Source organism: Euprymna scolopes, chromosome 3, assembly GCF_053919585.1.
Source record: "Euprymna scolopes isolate OS-2025 chromosome 3, ASM5391958v1, whole genome shotgun sequence".
In the NCBI taxonomy this organism is placed as follows: Eukaryota; Metazoa; Mollusca; class Cephalopoda; order Sepiida; family Sepiolidae; genus Euprymna; species Euprymna scolopes.
In genome coordinates, this window is record NC_136484.1 from 127,145,504 (window position 1) to 127,164,904 (window position 19,401).

The 19,401-nt window shown below is 32.5% G+C and overlaps 1 protein-coding gene across 4 annotated transcripts in view; it reads right to left on the bottom strand.

Annotated features, from left to right (window-relative positions):
• LOC145258892 (uncharacterized) overlaps window positions 1-19,401 on the bottom strand; it is a 381,700-nt gene that overhangs the window by 95,622 nt on the left and 266,677 nt on the right. For all 4 annotated transcript variants that reach the window (XR_013864110.1, XR_013864111.1, XM_080116649.1 and 1 more), the window contains exons 10-11: window positions 12,124-12,261; window positions 7,635-7,819 (exon numbers count right to left, since the gene is read on the bottom strand). Coding sequence is in view for 2 of the 4 variants with exons in the window: in XM_080116649.1 (XP_079972775.1) it covers window positions 7,635-7,819; window positions 12,124-12,261 (323 nt within the window). In the remaining 2 variants the exon portion in view is untranslated. The remainder of the gene's footprint in view (window positions 1-7,634; window positions 7,820-12,123; window positions 12,262-19,401) is intronic.

The window sequence follows — 19,401 nt, forward strand, 5'->3', positions numbered from 1 at the left end:
TGGTCGAATAATGCAAGAGGTACAAATGTCTTTGTTATAATAATATTTATTAACTTGTTATAGTTCATAAATAAAAAATGGAAGGTTTTACTGTAAAAACATAAAAAGAAAATGATATATATATATATATATATATATATATATATATATATATATATATATATATATATATATATATATATATATATATATATTCAAAACATCACATAAAAACATTAGGGTCTTTGGCCTTTTTTTCTCCGTTGACTGTAAAATGTTCAGAAAAATAATTGAATGTCCTCTGTTTTTTTGGGGTCAACCTGTATATAATAATAGCCATTTCTGTAAGGTCTGACGAGGCTGCTGGATCGTAAATATATGTATATATATGTATATATATATATTATATATATATATTTATATATATATATATATATATATATATATATATATATATATATATATATATATATATATATGTATGTGCGTGTGTGTGTGTTTGTGTGTGTGTGCGTGTGTGTAAAACTTTCATCTATTTTAGGAAAATAATTGAGCCATAGAATTTATTTTTTTGTTTTTAATAGCTGAATAATTTAGCGTGGGTAAATTTTGAAAATTAAATTCAATAATTCTTTTGTCGAATGCTGGTAAATAACATAATAAAAATTAAAAAAAAATTAATAAGATGGAAAATAGCGATAGCATCACTTTAATGGGAACCGAAAATGTTTATTTATGAGAAATGAAAACGTGTTTTGTTGTTTTACTGGCAGTTAATTTGTCTATGGAAGTAATTTTAGTTTTGTAACTCATGTTAAGAACTTGTGATTAGCTAATGTGTCAAATTAAATCTTAGGTTGCTTTTTTTCATTATAAATATTTTGGGAATATTGTCTCATGATTTTGATTGGCTGTTGGTTTTAATTTGAACCTAAATAAAAGAATCGTTTTTTGAATTGGAAATATAATTAGTTCATAATAAATAGTTCATGTATATATATATATATAGTATATATATATATATACTTCTTAAACTAATATATATATATATATATATATATATATATATATATATATATATATATATATATATATATATTAGTTTAACAAGTTTTAATCATTGTCAATCAGAGTGTTCTCCCCCTGTGCGAACATTACATAGCATTAATTTACAAGTATTTTATCTGATAACAAAATTCCTTCAAACTAATTTTGAATGACGATAATTCATTTATGAATGAAAGCATACATTTTCAGTCCCCGCGGATTGTGAAGTCATGTTGCAACTTTGTAAGATTGTGATTAAATCACATACTTTAGAAGAGAGAGAGAGAGAGAGAGAGAGAGAGAGAGAGAGAGAGAGAGATGAAGAGAGAGGAAGAGAGAGAGAGAAAGAGAGAGAGAGAGAAACGCTTCGCTAAGTTATCAGATAAAATGTCATAATGGATATTATTACAAATAAATGATTTCATGCAATCAAGGTCTGAGAACTTTTTTTAAGTGACAGGCCCCGGGCAAGGCGTGAAGTCACTTAATGTAAGGAGCTAACAAGAACAAAGGATGATTATTGAAATGACAGACGATGCCTATTGACGTTAGTCGTGAAAAGACAAAGATTATAGGTATGAGGAAAACAGTCAGCAGGAAGAGAGTTCCATAAGTTTGTGGTTATTGGAATAAGAAAGCTGTATTACAATAAGATATCAAAACAGTGAACTGATGGAGACCACTAGACCAACAATCAAACGAGCTGGAACAAAGGAAGCAGGAAATAGATCAGACAATTCTGAAGAACACATGCCATAATAATATTTATAGAGGAAACTGAGACTAGTAACATCACTCCTGTGAGAGCGATGTTGCAGTGAAGAAGAAAGGGTCGAGCTAATCAAATCACAGATACAGTAGAACCCCCGGGATACAGTGTCCCTAAGATACATTTTTTTCAGGTTACGATGCAGAATACGATGTTTGTTCCAGCCGCTGGTTACGGTATTCACCCTGCCTTAGAGTGTTATTTATAATGTTATTTGATTATATACTTGTGCATTATATACTGTACTGTATTTTGTTAGTAATTTTTAATGCCGTATCGCGGGGTTCTACTGTACGTTTCTGCATCTTATCAATAATCTTCAAATAAAACAGAGATTAACCAAATATGAAAGAATCTCTGCATATTTTGGTGTCAGTCTTTTATTCAATCATGTTTTAGTAAGAAACAACAGATTACTTTTGTTAGTTTAGTTGTCTTTCTAATATTTTTTACATTACTCTTCTGTGATTGAGCGATTCCATCTCTTAAAAAAGCGTTGGAGAAGAATAACGTACATAAAGAAATAAGTACGTTAGCATGTGATTATATAAACTGCATCTAGAGATTATATGTAAAAGAGGTATTGCCAAATATTCTATGTAAAATTCATAGATGTGTGTTATCCAATGTAATAATTTATTCCAGTATATATAGCGAGTAAGCATGAAAGAAATTAAGCCCTGAGTTTTAATTTCGGATTAATATTTAGTATTTTTTGCATTAATTATAGCAATTTGAAGTGTGAAGTCATTATTTGCAAAAACTAGAATTATGTATTATGGCTTGTAAAAAAGAATTAAGAACGAGCGAAAAGAAACGTATAATCTAAGAAATAGCAAAGGAAAGTCTTCGTTTCAAATTTCTAAGAATCTGAATAAGGATTATTGAACAATCAAGACAATATGTCAAATGAGAATTCAATCAAGAACAAAAAGTCTCAGACTGAATTCAAGAATTTAACAAGGCGAAGCGAGATCTATCATGGGTTCGAGAATGTGTTTGTAAGCAACACGACTCTAGACATTTTTTAAACGCCAACAAGGCGTTCGTGAGATTGTTAGTAATGAGTTCGTGAAAGACGGGGTTAAAATGAATTCCAAAAGTTACTGTGATTTTCTAGAGCAGTATTTCTTTGAATAAGTTGATAACCAATCTTCAGCCAAGCATAGATCTATGATCTTTATGCAAGACAATACACCAACTTATGCATCAAAGTTTACTAAGTCTTGGTTGAAAGAAAAGGAATTTGCTGGAGATTCTATAGTGGGATAGTCTTCAAATAGCTGTGACCTGAATCTTATTGAGAACATATGGAGCATCCTCAAGACAGATATTTATTCTGAAGAAAAGTAATTCAACAGCAAGTGTGACCTCTGGGAGGCTGTTAAAGTTGCTGCAAGCAACTAACCAGATGGTAAAATTGCAATTCTAACATCAAACGTTTAAATAAGCTGCTACGAGTTATTGAAAAGAAATTTTAATTGCAATAAATTTTAGGAGGTTCTTATAATTTTTTTTATATATCTTATTTTTAAAATAATTTTTTAATGTTTTTTTTGTCTAATAAATTGAGGAATTTGTTATGAAGTCTTTTCATATCACATTATGTATTTCATATAATACATTATGTATTTCATATCACATTATGTATTTCATATCACATTATGTATTTCATATCACATTATGTATTTCATATCATATGTATTTCATATCATATTATATATTTCATATCATATATATTTCATATCATATTATGTATTTCATATCATATTATATATTTCATATCACATTATGTATTTCATATTACATTATGTATTTCATATCACATTATGTATTTCATATAACACATTATGTATTTCATATCACATTATGTATTTCATATCACATCATGTATTTCATATCACATTATGTATTTCATATAACACATTATGTATTACATATTACATTATGTATTTCATATAACACATTATGTATTACATATTACATTATGTATTTCATATTACATTATGTATTACATATTACATTATGTACTTCATATTACATTATATATTTCATATCATATTATGTATTTCATATTACATTATATATTTCATATCAGATTATGCATTTCATATTACATTATGTATTTCATATCATATGTATTTCATATAACACATTATGTATTACATATTACATTATGTATTTCATATTACATTATATATTTCATATCATATTATATATTTCATATCACATTATGTATTTCATATCATATTATATATTTCATATCACATTATGTATTTCATATTACATTATGAATTTCATATCACATTATGTATTTCATATAACACATTATGTATTTCATATCACATTATGTATTTCATATCATATTATATATTTCATATCACATTATGTATTTCATATCATATTATATATTTCATATCACATTATGTATTACATATTACATTATGTATTTCATATTACATTATGTATTACATATTACATTATGTATTTCATATTACATTATGTATTACATATTACATTATGTACTTCATATTACATTATATATTTCATATCATATTATGTATTGCATATTACATTATGTATTTCATATTACATTATATATTTCATATCACATTATGTATTTCATATTACATTATGTATTACATATTACATTATGTACTTCATATTACATTATATATTTCATATCATATTATATATTGCATATTACATTATGTACTTCATATTACATTATATATTTCATATCACATTATGCATTTCATATTACATTATGTATTTCATATCATATGTATTTCATATAACACATTATGTATTACATATTACATTATGTATTTCATATTACATTATATATTTCATATCATATTATGTATTTCATATCACATTATGTATTTCATATAACACATTATCTATTTCATATCACATTATGTATTTCATATAACACATTATCTATTTCATATCATATTATGTATTTCATATTACATTATGTATTTCATATTACATTATGTATTTCATATCATATATATTTTATATCATCTTATATATTTTATATCACATTATGTATTTCATATCACATTATGTATTTCATATAACACATTATGTATTTCATATCATATCATGTATTTTATATTACATTATGCATTTCATATTACATTATGTATTTCATATCACATTATATATTTCATATCATATTATGTATTTCATATCATATTATGTATTTCATATCACATTATGTATTTCATATCATATTATGTATTTCATATTACATTATGCATTTCAGATCATATTATGTATTTCATATCACATTATGTATTTCATATCACATTATGTATTTCATATCATATCATGTATTTCATATAACATTATGTATTTCATATTACATTATGTATTACATATTACATTAAGTATTTCATATCACATTATGTATTTCATATCATATTATGTATTTATAAAACACATTATGTATTTCAGATCATATTATGTATTTCATATTACATTATGCATTTCATATTACATTATGTATTTCATATCATATCATGTATTTCATATTACATTATGTATTTCATATCACATTATGCATTTCACATCATATTATGTATTTCATATCACATTATGTATTTCATATCACATTATTTATTTCATATACACATTATGTACAGCATAATCGCGTTGACACACCAGTTCTCGTCAGATCACTGAAGTTAAGCAAACGTTGGGTGACTATTTGGAAATTCTGGGCACTATGTGCTCTCCACTTATCTCGGCATTTGTTTCCAGTCGTCATGTACATGCACTTCGTTTGCCATTTGTATTTATCAATGTTGACTCAAGGGAAGTGTGGTTGGAGATTGAGCATCTCTTGCCACAAAAAAAAATTTAAAAGTTTCACGCCCATCGCGGGTATCTATAGTTTGTCAAAGGCTGAAGGAGCCCTTTTATTTAATTTATATCACATTAGTTTTAAAACGTATGATAATGTAAATGTTTGAAAATAGCAATTAAACTATTGACAATCAAATTAGTCTGTTTTGTGAACGTAGTTAATTTTTTTCCAACCAAAAACAATATATATCTAAATTAAGGATATTGAGTAGAATTTAAACAATATCATATTAGAAATTTTAACTTTAAAGATGCACCCCTTTATACCAATTCATAATCTCTAGATGCAGTTTAGATACTTTTCGTGATTATTTAATCAAACATGCTCAAACGAAAGCATCTTGTGAAACATTGCATATATGTGTCTGGTGCAGGTGCTTATGCATTTCAAGGTGCAAAACAAAAACAAACACATTCACCAAATTTAGGCAAACATTTAGTATAAAAAATAATAAAAATTTAATCCAGATCTAGGAATATACATTAATACAATTTAATTTTGCTAAGATAAATAAAAGTAAATAGTCAGACAGAGACTGATATTCACAATGGGAATAAAAATCCCAGTTTGCTTGAAAATTTTATCCCGTGTCTAAGCATATATTTGTTGTAACTATTCGAATAGTTGAGGTAGTAGTTTATTTTTGTTTGGAGTTGTCTCCTCTTGGTTTGGGTACTTTTTTTGGTTGTTGTATATGACAAGTTTCGGTGAGAGGCACGTCTTAAACAGAAACTGTTAGTCTAGTGAGAAAGACAAGCGCTTCATAAGGCTGTGACGATTATACATTTTCAGAATGTTCATATTTACTTGCCTCCCCACGAGAGCAGAGTTAGACACAAGTTCAATTTTGAATGTGGAGAAAATCCAACTTCCCCCCAAAACACACTCGATTGGAACAAGAGATAAACTCTCTGATCTTGCGAAAAAAAAATGCCTGGGCAGCCCTGCCGACACTTCCCTGTAAGGGCGCCTCAGACAGCAATAATCTAACTCAATCCCAAAGAGAAAAGGTAAGGCCTGGGATGTTGGACCTTGTAGAACTACCCAGAACCATATATCATACTGACAAAAGAAAGATTAGCATCAGTCACAATGGCTCATCTTTGTCAGACTAATTGTCAATGGCTAATCCTCAACATGGTAAGGATAGCATGTTTAACTTTTACAGTAAGACTGTGGGAGAAAGAATATAAATATGATTATATTTAGAATAAGTTTTGTTTTTTAATACTATAGAGTCACCATTTATCAAGGCTTGGAGGTCACTCAAGGATAAGGGTTAATGAGTATCAGATGAAACAATACCATGATCATCGAATGAATTAATTATTTAAAAGGATAGCTCGACAAAAACTTGTTTACATTAAACATGAAAACGACCATGTTATAGTTAGCTCAGAAGCAGCTCCGTGGTATTTTGTGCTACAGACGAGCAGTTCTGGGGGGGGGGAGGGGGAAAGCTTTATTGATGAAATTTTCATTTAGGCACAGTTAGAGAGTAAGGAAAATTACTGATAATGGTTGCAACTAGACGAGTGTTTTCCATGAATGTTTTACACGGGTAACCATAGAATGAAGCTCAGGCGAGCACCTGCAATGGATGTAGAGCAGGGATGGACTCGCATCGTCTGTTCTATGAGAAGAAGGTAACAGTGAGGAGAAAAGGACATTGCTCCACCAAATTTCGAATTCGGTTTTGTATCCTGTCTAGGCAGGAAAGGGTTTTCTCTAAGCTCTTCAGCTGGTTACCTGTCTGCATCCGGGCAACGCTGGGTAAATATAGCTAACTTTAAATAATTACAGAAAATAAAAATAATAAATAAAAAATAAATATAGCTAACTTTAAATAATTACAGAAAATAAAAATAATAAATAAAAAAATAAATAACAGAACAGTTAATGAAAAAAATAATAATAAAAAAGAAACAATAAGTATCCAACAAAAAATATTAAAGTACTTACTCTGTCATCTGTACTTTCTGGTATTTCTTCTTCACGAGTTATGACTTTCTTATCTTTCTTCTTTTTGCTCACGAGCAGCATGACTGCCATCAAAATAATACAAGTAAATGCAAATAACCCAGTGAATACACCCAAGGCGATGGCTAAGTTCTTCATTAAATTCCGATAAGTGTCAGCTAAAACCCCTGAAAAATAAAACGATAAATTTTTCTTGATAATTATTATTTTTTTTTTTTATCTTTGTTCACCTAAAAACAAGGCATATTGCCATTGAAACGTAAGATACTGACTACACTGAAGTTGCACTCATCCTAGGTGGGTTGAACTGGCTTCCTCTGAAGAAAGAAGTTTCATAGGAGTATGAAATTCACAAGGGGGACCCCAGTCGCATGTATATCCCTATCAAGGGAGATGGAGAAATTTGTTTTTTTACACATGCATTAACATGTGTATGCCCGGGACCCAATACGTTGTAGACTCAGTCGCAAAGGAGGATAGAAAAGAGGAAAGAACTTCAACTTCTGTTTCAGGTATTAAGAAAAGATCTTTATTCCTCATTCACGCATAACTTCTCGTTATGCCTATGATGTCACCCACGTCACTAACGCAATCGTCATTCTTATCTCTGACCTTTCTCCTCTTGAACGCCCTTGTCTGTCTGTGTATACGTTCTTTTTGTAGTCTTTTTTTTTTTCATTATCATGACGTACTTTGCGTACAGCTACGGCATTTGCATATGCGTGTCTGCGCTCTGTGACAGTAAGATACTGACTGTACTGAAGTAGCACTCAGCCCAGGCAAGTTGAGCCGCCTTCCTCCGAAGGAGGAAATTTCATGGAAGTATGAAATTCACAAGCAGTCCCCAGTCGGATGTACATCCCTGTTAGGGGAGATGACAACGTTTAATTTTTGCAGCTCTTGCAGAGAGATATTAACGTCCTCCAATATACAGCACCTGTTATTTGCAAATGGTCAACCATCTGGTATTGACCAGGTTCAATGTTTCTTAACTTCGGTGATTTAATGAGAACCAGTGTGTTAACATGATTATGCCGTAAGATGCTATTGTAACAAAACTCAGATTTATATGGAGGCAGACTGGGTAGGGAGTTGTACAGTAAGATGTTTGCTCATAATTGCCATAACAAACAATGACCTACATGAAAGCACATCTTTTAAACTCCTCAATCTAACATTCACAGGCAATATGAATTGGAACAAATACATTGAAGACATTGCTAAGGCTGCTGCAAAGAAGGTGGGCTCCCTCTAGCTTGCTAGAAAATTACTCACACTAGAGTGTATTCTATATCATTACAAAGCCACAATTTGCCCATGTATAGAGTATTGTTACCACATCTGGGCTGATGCATCTACCATTAGTCTTTCACTCTTTAACAGGGTATAAAAAAGAGTCTCAAATCTAATAGGTCAAGCACTATCGGCCAAGCCTGATCCCCTGCCCAATCGCCACAATATTCAACTTCCTTCAGTGCTTTGCTAGACACGTTCCTAAACAGTAGCCCCTTGCATCCAAGTGGTGATATGCCTTGCTCAGGGTAAAAATGAGTAAAAAAACCCCAAAGAAAAACAACAAAAAAATTGAATTTTTATATGTTAGTACAGTCTGGGAAACAGGGAACAGACGGAATTTCATAGACAAGCAGTTTGAGGAAACACGTTATTAAAGAAGAAAGTCTCTCAGCATCTAAGAATTGCTACAGTGAAAGGGTTGGATTTCATTGAATGTCGGGAATGTCAAAGGATTTTTGTTAAGGTGGTACAAATGCAGTAAGCTCATCGGAGCACAGTCCATGGAAATACTTGTAAAACAAGCACAGGAATGCAACTCTGTGGCGATATGACAGAGGCTGAATCTTGGCAGACAGTGAGAGACCTATTAGAAGCTTCTTTTGTTGCATCCTGTTTAAGAAAGAGAGACTAGTGCTTAGTACACCAATTCAGATTTGACAACAATATTGCATACATCGATGAATGGTAGCATTATAACGATATCAACAATACAATTTTAAAATAGAATTTAACAAAAATATTTAAACTCCACAACATTCTAACATGTTTATCACACACACACACACACACACACACACACACACACACACACACACACACACACACGCACGCACGCACGCACGCACGCACAGATATATATAATGTACAGGATCACAGGTAAAATAATTCTGGGCCTGGTGTTGTTACATACACCCACAGAACCATTAAAAATGACATTGAACCAATGTTTTTCAACTAGGGTTCCATGACTCCCTAAGCAGAAATTTGTTATGTATAAATAAGGTTACAAGACTTCAGCCATTATTTTTTTTTTATATAGTGGAACCTCTGGATACGAAATTAACTGGTTCTGGTTTGGATTGCATATCCTGAAATTTTTGTATCCTGAAAAGCAGTTTGCATGTAAATCGCCTAATGTCTTCCAAGATTCATTAAATCTATCTACCTGTGAAATTGTCTCTGTGTGTGTGTGTCTGTATGTGTACATTTCCCTACCAAACTACTCTGTCAATTTCCAGTCTACAGACTCGAGATTTTGGGGTATTGAGATTCGAGAAAATCTTTTTAATCGGTTTTCGTTTGGAAATTTGGCTGTCAAGGGGTCTGAGTTCAACGATTTGACTTTTGAATACTCTACCAAGCTCCTCCGTCAATTTTGGGTCTAAACACTTGAAATTTTAAATGTAGGTTACTTAGACATGGATGAAACTTTTTAATTTGATTTGAGCCCCAAACAATAAATGTTAAGATGTCAAAATTGGGGTAAAAATTAAAAAGAATTTGATCTCTTAGCCAATTTTTGGTCTAAACATTTTAAATTTTACATAAAGTGTATTCAGACATAGGACAAGCTTTTTAATTGATTTTTGGCCGAATATTTGGCTACCAAGGAGTCAAAGTTCAAAAGATTTGAACTTTGCGGTCTCTAGCAAACTATTCAGCCAATTTTGGGTCGAAACATTTGAAATTTTACATAAAGGGTATTCAGACATGCAGCAAGATTTTTAATCAGTTTTTGGGCGAAAATTTGGCTACCGAGAGGTCAAAGTTGAAAGAGTTGACCTTTGTAGACTCTACCAAACTCCTCCGCCAATTTTGGGTCTAAATACTTGAAATTTTAGATGTAGGTTACCTGGACATGAGTCAAACTTTTTAATATATATATATATATATATATATATATATATATATATATATATATATATATATATATATAACCACATAAAGTTATGAACCGTACATAGGGTCCGAGCAAAGCTGGGCTGAACTGCTAGTTTTATTATAAAATTAGTACCAGAGTAAAATAAGAATTAAATAAACGACATAAAAAACTGCATTTTTAAGTGCAGGGGTGGGGAGGATGGCGAGTGTTGAGATAGTTGGTAAGTGAGTCACGTTTCATCAAAAGTTAAGAAACACAGCACTAAACAATTATAAAAATCGTGGTACTCAGAACAAAAATCTGAGTATCATGATCGTCCTATGATAGCCAACATGGCTATCTGGTTGCCATCCTTTGATGGCATAACTCTGGGATTATTTTATACTCGTATAAATAATGAAAAGAGTTCCCATAACTATAGGTTTGGAAAGGTTTGGCTTCTAAATTTACAGACCATTGAATGAAATACTGATCAATGTTTTTCATTGTAAACATCTTAGATGTACAATCTGTGTGATAGTGCATTGTTATTTCTAATACATGGGATATATAAACAGTAGCCTTTGATAGCCAAGTCGGAGACCCATTCAAAATTTAGTTGTTTGATTTGGTTGGGTGCTTTTTTTTACAGCATAGCAACCCTTTTAAGGCTATTTAATGCCAAATACAGTAATTATAATTAAAGTGTTTATGCTTCCTTCAAGATCTTTATGTCTTCAAGTATTTATTTATGATGTTTGGTTTGTTTGTCGTGTAGAGAAAAATTGTTGCTTTTGGGTTTGCCCTTACAGAACATGATTGAGTTTTGAAAAGGGAAAGCAAAAAAGCAAAAAAAAAACAAAAAAACCCTGAAAAACAAACAAACAAAATAAAGGATAAAAAAAAAAGATCAGTGCTTGGTACATTTTAGGCCAGGAAGCCAGTATCCTCAGACAGTCTAATCTGATAGCACCAGGTCAATATAGGCGGCCTAGTTGAAATTTTGTGAATGTTGTCCCTTCGTATTTCAAATAACCGAATACAGCAGGTCAGCAGATAAATAAATTTGATCAACAGAAACCAATTATAAAAATCGTGGTGTTCAGAACAAAAATCCAAAGAAATCAAAGACGATGCAGGCGAAGAAATAAACCACAAAGTACATATTAGACTATTAATCGAATGTCAAAAGCAACTTCCACACAAAGAGGCTCGTTTACACATATAGAACACAATCTCAAAGTTATGCCAAACGTCCTGTATATGAATAGGTGTAAATGTAGTCTTCTCTGTAAATATAATAAGCATACTTACTTCTCTGACATATTGGTCCTGTGTAACCAGCTAGACATCCTTCTGGACAAGTTCCATTGTAAGGATCGCAGGTTGTGTTACTCGCACAAAAACCACAATATTCGGAACAATTATAGCCAAAAAAGCCTGCTTCACATTCTGTAAAAGAGAGAAAAAACACCAATTTATTAAAGGATAAAAAAGTTAACCAGTAAAATAGGAAATTAGTTGTGTTATTTTTATTATCTAGGCTATTCTTGTCATCGTGATTGCTATTCTCACAATGCTTTGGCCTGAACTTGTGGTGCAACGGATAAAGTGCTAAGTGATAATCAGTTCTAATTGACAGTCTTTTTGAGGATGAAGGTTCAATCCTCAGTACAGGCAATCTAAAAAATATGATTACGAATTACTTAAGATTTCTATTGGGTCATGGTTGACGGAATGAAATCAGTTACCTCTGTGGAGAGAGAGAGAGAGAGAGAGAGAGAGAGAGAGAGAGAGAGAGAGAGAGAGAGAGAGAGAGAGAGAACAGAAAGACTAATTTTGAATTTTGTCTTTTTATCAAGAAAATTGTATTGTCTTCGCAAACTCACTTGTTTTTCTAATTCAAACAATCTAACCAGGACTCAGTGGGTGAACCAATGGGTCATAATTTTTTCTTCTAGTAGTGTAATATAGTTAAGAAAACATACCAAATTTATCAATGAAAATTTTTGTAGTAAATCATAATAAAAGTATCGTTTATCAATTACCTCCCTCCCCCTAAAAAATGCAACAAATCGAAAAAGTAAGTATTATATTACCTATCCTGAAACACCCAAGACGTTTTTGTTTCCGGCATCAGATGTTCAATAATATACGATTATCTAATCTTGGATGTGTCAGTTGGGAATGGACCTCTGACCATTTGACCTATAAGGCTGAATTGTCTTTATCTTTAATTGTCACAATTATCTCCATTGACTTGATTAATTGCTATGATTTATTCACTGATACCCCCACCCTTCCACAATCACCATAAAGTTACATTGAAATCAGGTAGAAAATCATCTATATCCAAAAGAATAAACGTTCCAGTATCTTTTTTTTAATATGAGGGTCTTTCTTCTAGAGATATTGAGCCAAAACAAATAGTATGAAATCTACCGTAGCTAGAAAATTACTCACAAATGAGTTTCCTATATCTTTACAAAGCCAAAAAAATTCACCCATGCAGGCAGTATTGGTACCACATCTAGGTTGGTGCATCTACCAATAGTCTCTCACTCTTAGACAAGGTCCAAAAAAGAGTCTCAAGTCTAATAAGTGCCACACTCTCGGCCAAGCTCCAATCTTTTTTCCATCACTACAATGTCATATCCCTGTGTCTGTTTTCCAAGTACTTCAATGGAATCTGCTCTCATGAACTCGTAGCACTTGTATCTTTTTGACGTATGCCTGACTAACCCGACAAGCAGCAAAATCCCACCCCTTCATCGTTGAGGTCCCTAGATGCGGGAAAGCCTTCTACTCTAATAGTTTTTTTTTTCCTTTGGACTACTAAACATTAGATTTCCCTCCCTATTTCCTGCTTCCTTCACTGTACTAAACTGCACAAGTTTAAATGTAATCTGAACAAACATCTCGCTGATCAAATACCCACAATCTCCTGTTAGACATATTCATATTACATTTCAAGTGGCAATACGCCGTGTTTGGGGTGAAAAAAAAAAAAAAAATATATATATATATATTTATTTATGGGAAAATATGATTATTCAATTATATTTCACCTTTTATTTATACCCATCCTTTAATTTATGAAACTCGATGTAACTACAAAGCATATACAAATACATGACAAAATGCTTTATTCCAAATTTCAAGATGTTGACCATCTTACCGTTTATTTCTTTTTGTACGTTGACATGCAAAATTCTTGACAGCACCCGTTTCGTAGCACAGAATCATTCATGTAATTATTAGAAGGAAAAAGCACTTATCAACTTTAAAAGAAAAGAGAGAAGTTGCAATTATTTTTTCAATTTGTAACGCCATCTTTTTAACTTCTCTCCCAATTTTTGGATTTTGTAATCATGCCCATATGTTTTTATTTTCTTTTAAAGTTGATGAGTGCTTTTTCTTCTGATGAGTTAAGGGCGGAATAAATTCACTTATTGACATAATAATTAAATGAATAATTTTGCACTCCAAAACAGGTGCTGTCAAGAATTGTGCATGTCAACGTACTTAAAAAAATAAAAGGCAAGATGGTCAAATCTCGAAATTTTGAATACAGACTTTTGTCATTTACATATATATATATATACATATATATATATATATATATATGTGTGTGTGTGTGTGTGTGTATACTTATAGCCGTCCTGTTTCGTTGTATCATAACTCATCAGTTGAATGGACATTTGTTGTGGTTATTTATGCGCGCCACTCTCGTGGGTCGATAGGTAAAACTGCTGACTGTCAATGCAATGGTCCTAGGTTCAATTGGGAGAGGTGCTAATCTAGCCGTACTGATGAGTTGTGATACAACTATATATATATATTTGTAGTCATTCACATATAGTCCTGTTTCGTTGTATCACAACTCATCAGTGCGGCTAGACTAGCACCTCTCCCAAGCCGAGGATTGAACCTAGGAGCATTGCATTGACAGTCAGCAATTTTACCCATCGACCCACGGGAGCGGCGCCCATAAATAACCACAACAAATGTCCATTTTAAACAAACATTCGTCCACCACATTTACAGTGCTCAAACCGCTTGTTTACAAACAGGGAGCCTTTTTCAGCCAATTAAGTAGCAGGTGAGATTATTTATGACAGTGCTCTGCCCAAAGAGGGGAACTTAAAATATATTTGTAGTCATCGACAATATATATATATATATATATATATATATATATATATATATATATATATATATATATATATATATATATATATGTTAGTACCAACAAACTAAGCATTACCACTGTTGATCAAAGGAAGTGTCTACCATGCATGTGTTCTTAGTGAAATTAGACCACTTGTTTTTGTATGATTGGAATTTACTGAGGTTTCTAGTCAAGTTTTATCAATTAAATTAGTTTTTTTTCTTATCATTAATCCATCCATTTTATTTTTTTTTAGACAAGTTGACATTTAACTTTGCGATTATGCCAAGCTTAAATGAATTCAGCCATGACAAAATGGATGATTCTCCAAGAATGTCAAGTGGATTCCATTTAGCTTTTGAAACATGTTTTATTTTATTTTATTTTATTTTATTGTTCTCATGCTGTTTTTTTTTTTTGTTTTTTTTTGCTATTATGTTTAATGAATACAAACTAACAAGCCGATAGAATTAAATAAACATGTTCTGTTAAATGTAAAAGAAGATGGCAGAAATAACATCAATGATACTGACAGCTATGACTGGAGTTAAGAATTAAGAAGCATTTCTTGAGCCCCTTCACTATGTATGCCTCAATCCACCAAGCCTAAAATATATATATATATATATATATATATATATATATATATATATATATATATATATATATATATATATATATATATATATATATACCTAGTTAAAGATATTCAAGAGAGAGAAAACAACTCGTGAATTAAAACGAAGTTATTAAGAGTGCTCGATAAAGAAGAGCAAAATATAATATTTTTATATATATAGACAAATATTACATAGTCGCTACATTGAACATGCTAATGTTTCGAGCAATTGGTTGGCAAGAACCAAAAGTCCTCGTCAGGCGACGTAATAAAGCTTATGTCCCACTGAAGGCAATTTTCTGAAAGATTAGCATGTTCAGTGTAGCAACTATGTAATATTTGTCTATATAAAATAAATAAACATATACATATACATATATGATGATGATTGCAACGTCTTGTCAGACGAGTGCCACTCCCTCAGACATTTAAAATCCATGAGCCCAAATGCCTGAGGGAGTATCTATACAAAGATGATGTTACAGAGTCTTAGCTTTGTACGACAGCTAAGTCTCTCTCTCGGTTCAAAATGTTGAGATCCAGCAACAAGCAAGAGCAAGATAGCCAGCAACAAATTAAACTGCAGACCAGCTTAATGCGGGTAATGGTCTTCCGCTTTATGGTTTTTTAAATCAGAGATTTGCTTCTCCTAGAAAGGTTGCCTTCACCACGGCTTACGGGAGCCCTCTCCACCCCAATACACATATACACACACATAAATATACACGGTGCTAGTTGGCCGTTGACCCAGAAAAAGAGTTCATTCGCCCTTTGGAAGGTCTTGTTTTTAATCCTTCAGGGAGACTAGCCGCCCTCCTCACCAAACAAGTCTGGTGGGGGAACCAGTTTAGTCGCCGGTGACCCGACCATGAGGCAGGTAAGTACTGGGTTACATGGTACCAGTAGCACATGACATGACCTGACATATATATATATATATATATAGGAAATTTATTACTGTGAGTCCAGAATGAGTTTACATATTGTTTCAGCTAGGGGAAAATCCTCAAAAGAAGTGGAAATATCCGACTAGCTTCGTCAGACGAAGCTAGTCGGATATTTCCTCTTCTTTTGAGGATTTTCCCCAAGCTGAAACAATATGTAAACTCATTCTGGACTCACAGTAATAAATTTCCTATATACTGCTCTGGCTACACATTGAGCACTCTAGTCCGGTTTTTTTCACCACTGATAAATAAATACATTATATATATATATAATATAAAGCTGAATGTCTGTGTGTGTATGTATGTGTGTGTGTGTGTGTCGGGTCACGAATAGGCTCCTATATGGTTGACTATTTTAAAAAACTGATTACATATAATGATAGAAGATGTATCGAGACACAGGAATGGGTATGTTTGATCTGGCAGAACGGGGGTTCATTAAAATTGTGGGGTCTGCGTTCGCGCCTGGTCCAAAAAGTATGGAAATAAAAAATAAAAAAAAAAAAACGTTTATAAGTGTTTTTGATATATATATATATATATTTTATTACATTTTCACCCCAAACAAGGCAAATTGCCAGTTTGGTGTAGGGGGATACTATCAGGAGCAACAACTACTGGGGTACTATGTAGGGATTTGGGCAGCAAGATGTTGGTTCACGTTACACTTGAACTTCTGCACGTCAGTACTGTTGGGGAAGCAGGGACCTGGAATCGAATTCCAGAGTCTAGCGGTTCTGGGGAAGAAACTATTGGAGTAGAAAGATCTTTTACATCTAGGGATCTCTACAGTGTGGGGGTGGGATTTAGTAGCCTGTCGGGTTTATCGAGGGTGCTCACGTCGTGGGGGGACAAGTGATTGCAGTTCGTCAGAGCATTCACCACTAAAATACTTGTAGAAAAGGCAGAGGGATGCAACATTTCGTCGATGGGACAGAGGCTGAAGCTTAGATGCCAGTTCAGGGTCTATCAGGTTTGCGACTCTCTTTTGAACCTTGTCAAGGAGCGAGAGACTAGTAGCAGATGCACCAGCCCAGATGTGACAACAATACTCCATACATGGGCGAATGGTGGCCTTATAGAGGTACAGGATACTTTCGAGTGTTAGTAGTTGTCTAGCATGGTAGAGAGAGCCCACCTTTCTTGCAGCAGCCCTGGCAATGCCTTCAATGTAATTGTTCGAACTCATGTTTCCTGTGAACGTTAGGCCAAGGAGTTTGAAAGATGTACTCTCAGATAAAGAGTCGTTGGCCATTGCTATAGGTGGTAGAGAGGGTTTCTTGTAATTATTGAATAAAACTAGTTTAGTCTTGGCAGCATTGAACGCGACAAACCACTTTTGTCCCCATTCCACCACAGATTGGAGGTCTTCCTCTAGTGTTTCTGCCATTTCTTTAGAAATGTGTTCATTCGTCTTCCTGTCGTGCCTGCCATAGAGTGTAGTGTCATCAGCATATATACCCATCTCAGAGGCAATTTTGTCGGGGAGGTCATTTATGAATATCAGGAACAATAGAGATCCAAGGATAGATCCCTGGGGCACTCCCGCATTTATATCATATTGTATAGATGCATGACAACCTGGATGTTTCTCTTATCTAAGAAGGATTTAATTATGCTAAGTATTCTACCAGTGATACCGTATGATCTAATTTTCCTGAGGAGACCCTCATGCCATACCCTGTCAAAAGCCCGAGATATATCTAGAGCTACCGCTTTGCCCTCCCCCGCTTTGTCCAGTGAATGGTATATACGTTCAGAGATTACAGTGAGGATGTCAGCTGTGGAACGGGCTTGTCTAAATCCATATTGTTTGTCAGTCAGAAGTATAGCATCTGTAAGGTGATGGACTAAGGTGATAGACTAAGGTGATATAGAATACTTTGATAAGTATGTTTTAACTTAAATAGGGATGATATAATAAAATAAATAAAATTGTGGGGTCTGCGTTCGCGCCTGGCCTCCATAGAATGGAAATAGGCACAAACTTTAATAAAGACTTTTCATATCTATCTGCGTAAGTATACTTTGATAATTATGTTTCAGTTTGAAGAAATATGGTATAATAAAATTATGGGGTGTTCGTTCGCGCCTGACCTCCATAGAATGGAAATATGTCACAAAGTTTAACAAGGTTTTTTAATATAGATCCACAGAATATTGTGATAAGTGTTTCAGTGTGAACAGGTATGGTATAATAAAGTATGGGGTTTATCTATTTTATTTTTACTTTCATAATATTTTGCTTTGGTTTTGATACCCCCAAATTCGAAGCTATCTCTTTACAACCCTTCCTTTTCATAACCTATCATACTTTCATAAATCAGAGTCCATTTTGTGTAAGAAACAATCAATACAGCGGAAATTAAATATTTACCCTGTATAATCGAAGGTAAACTTCAATGTAAAATAAATATTGATATTTATATATCATTACAGTTGAAAATGTTTTTTAAGAGTATTCTGTCGAATGATGAATTTAATTGTAAATTTTAAATTACAGTTTTAAATTCTTTTCTTTTCTCTTATATATATATATATATATATATATATATATATATATATATATATATATATATATATATATATATATATATATATATATATATATATGTAGTTATGCCTGTCTATTTAAGAACTGGGTTTCTGACGTTGAGTACTGTATGTTGAAATGTAAAAATCGGTCAAGTGGCTAACCTGCGTAGATCGTGATGTTAAAAATCATTTGATCACTCAAGACCTACTTGAATGACATTTATGCTTCATACATTTTAATTTCAACTGAATTCTTACATGGTTCATGCCGGCCGAGAGGTATGTTCTTTGCTAATGGAGTCAGAGATGGCTTTGTGGTT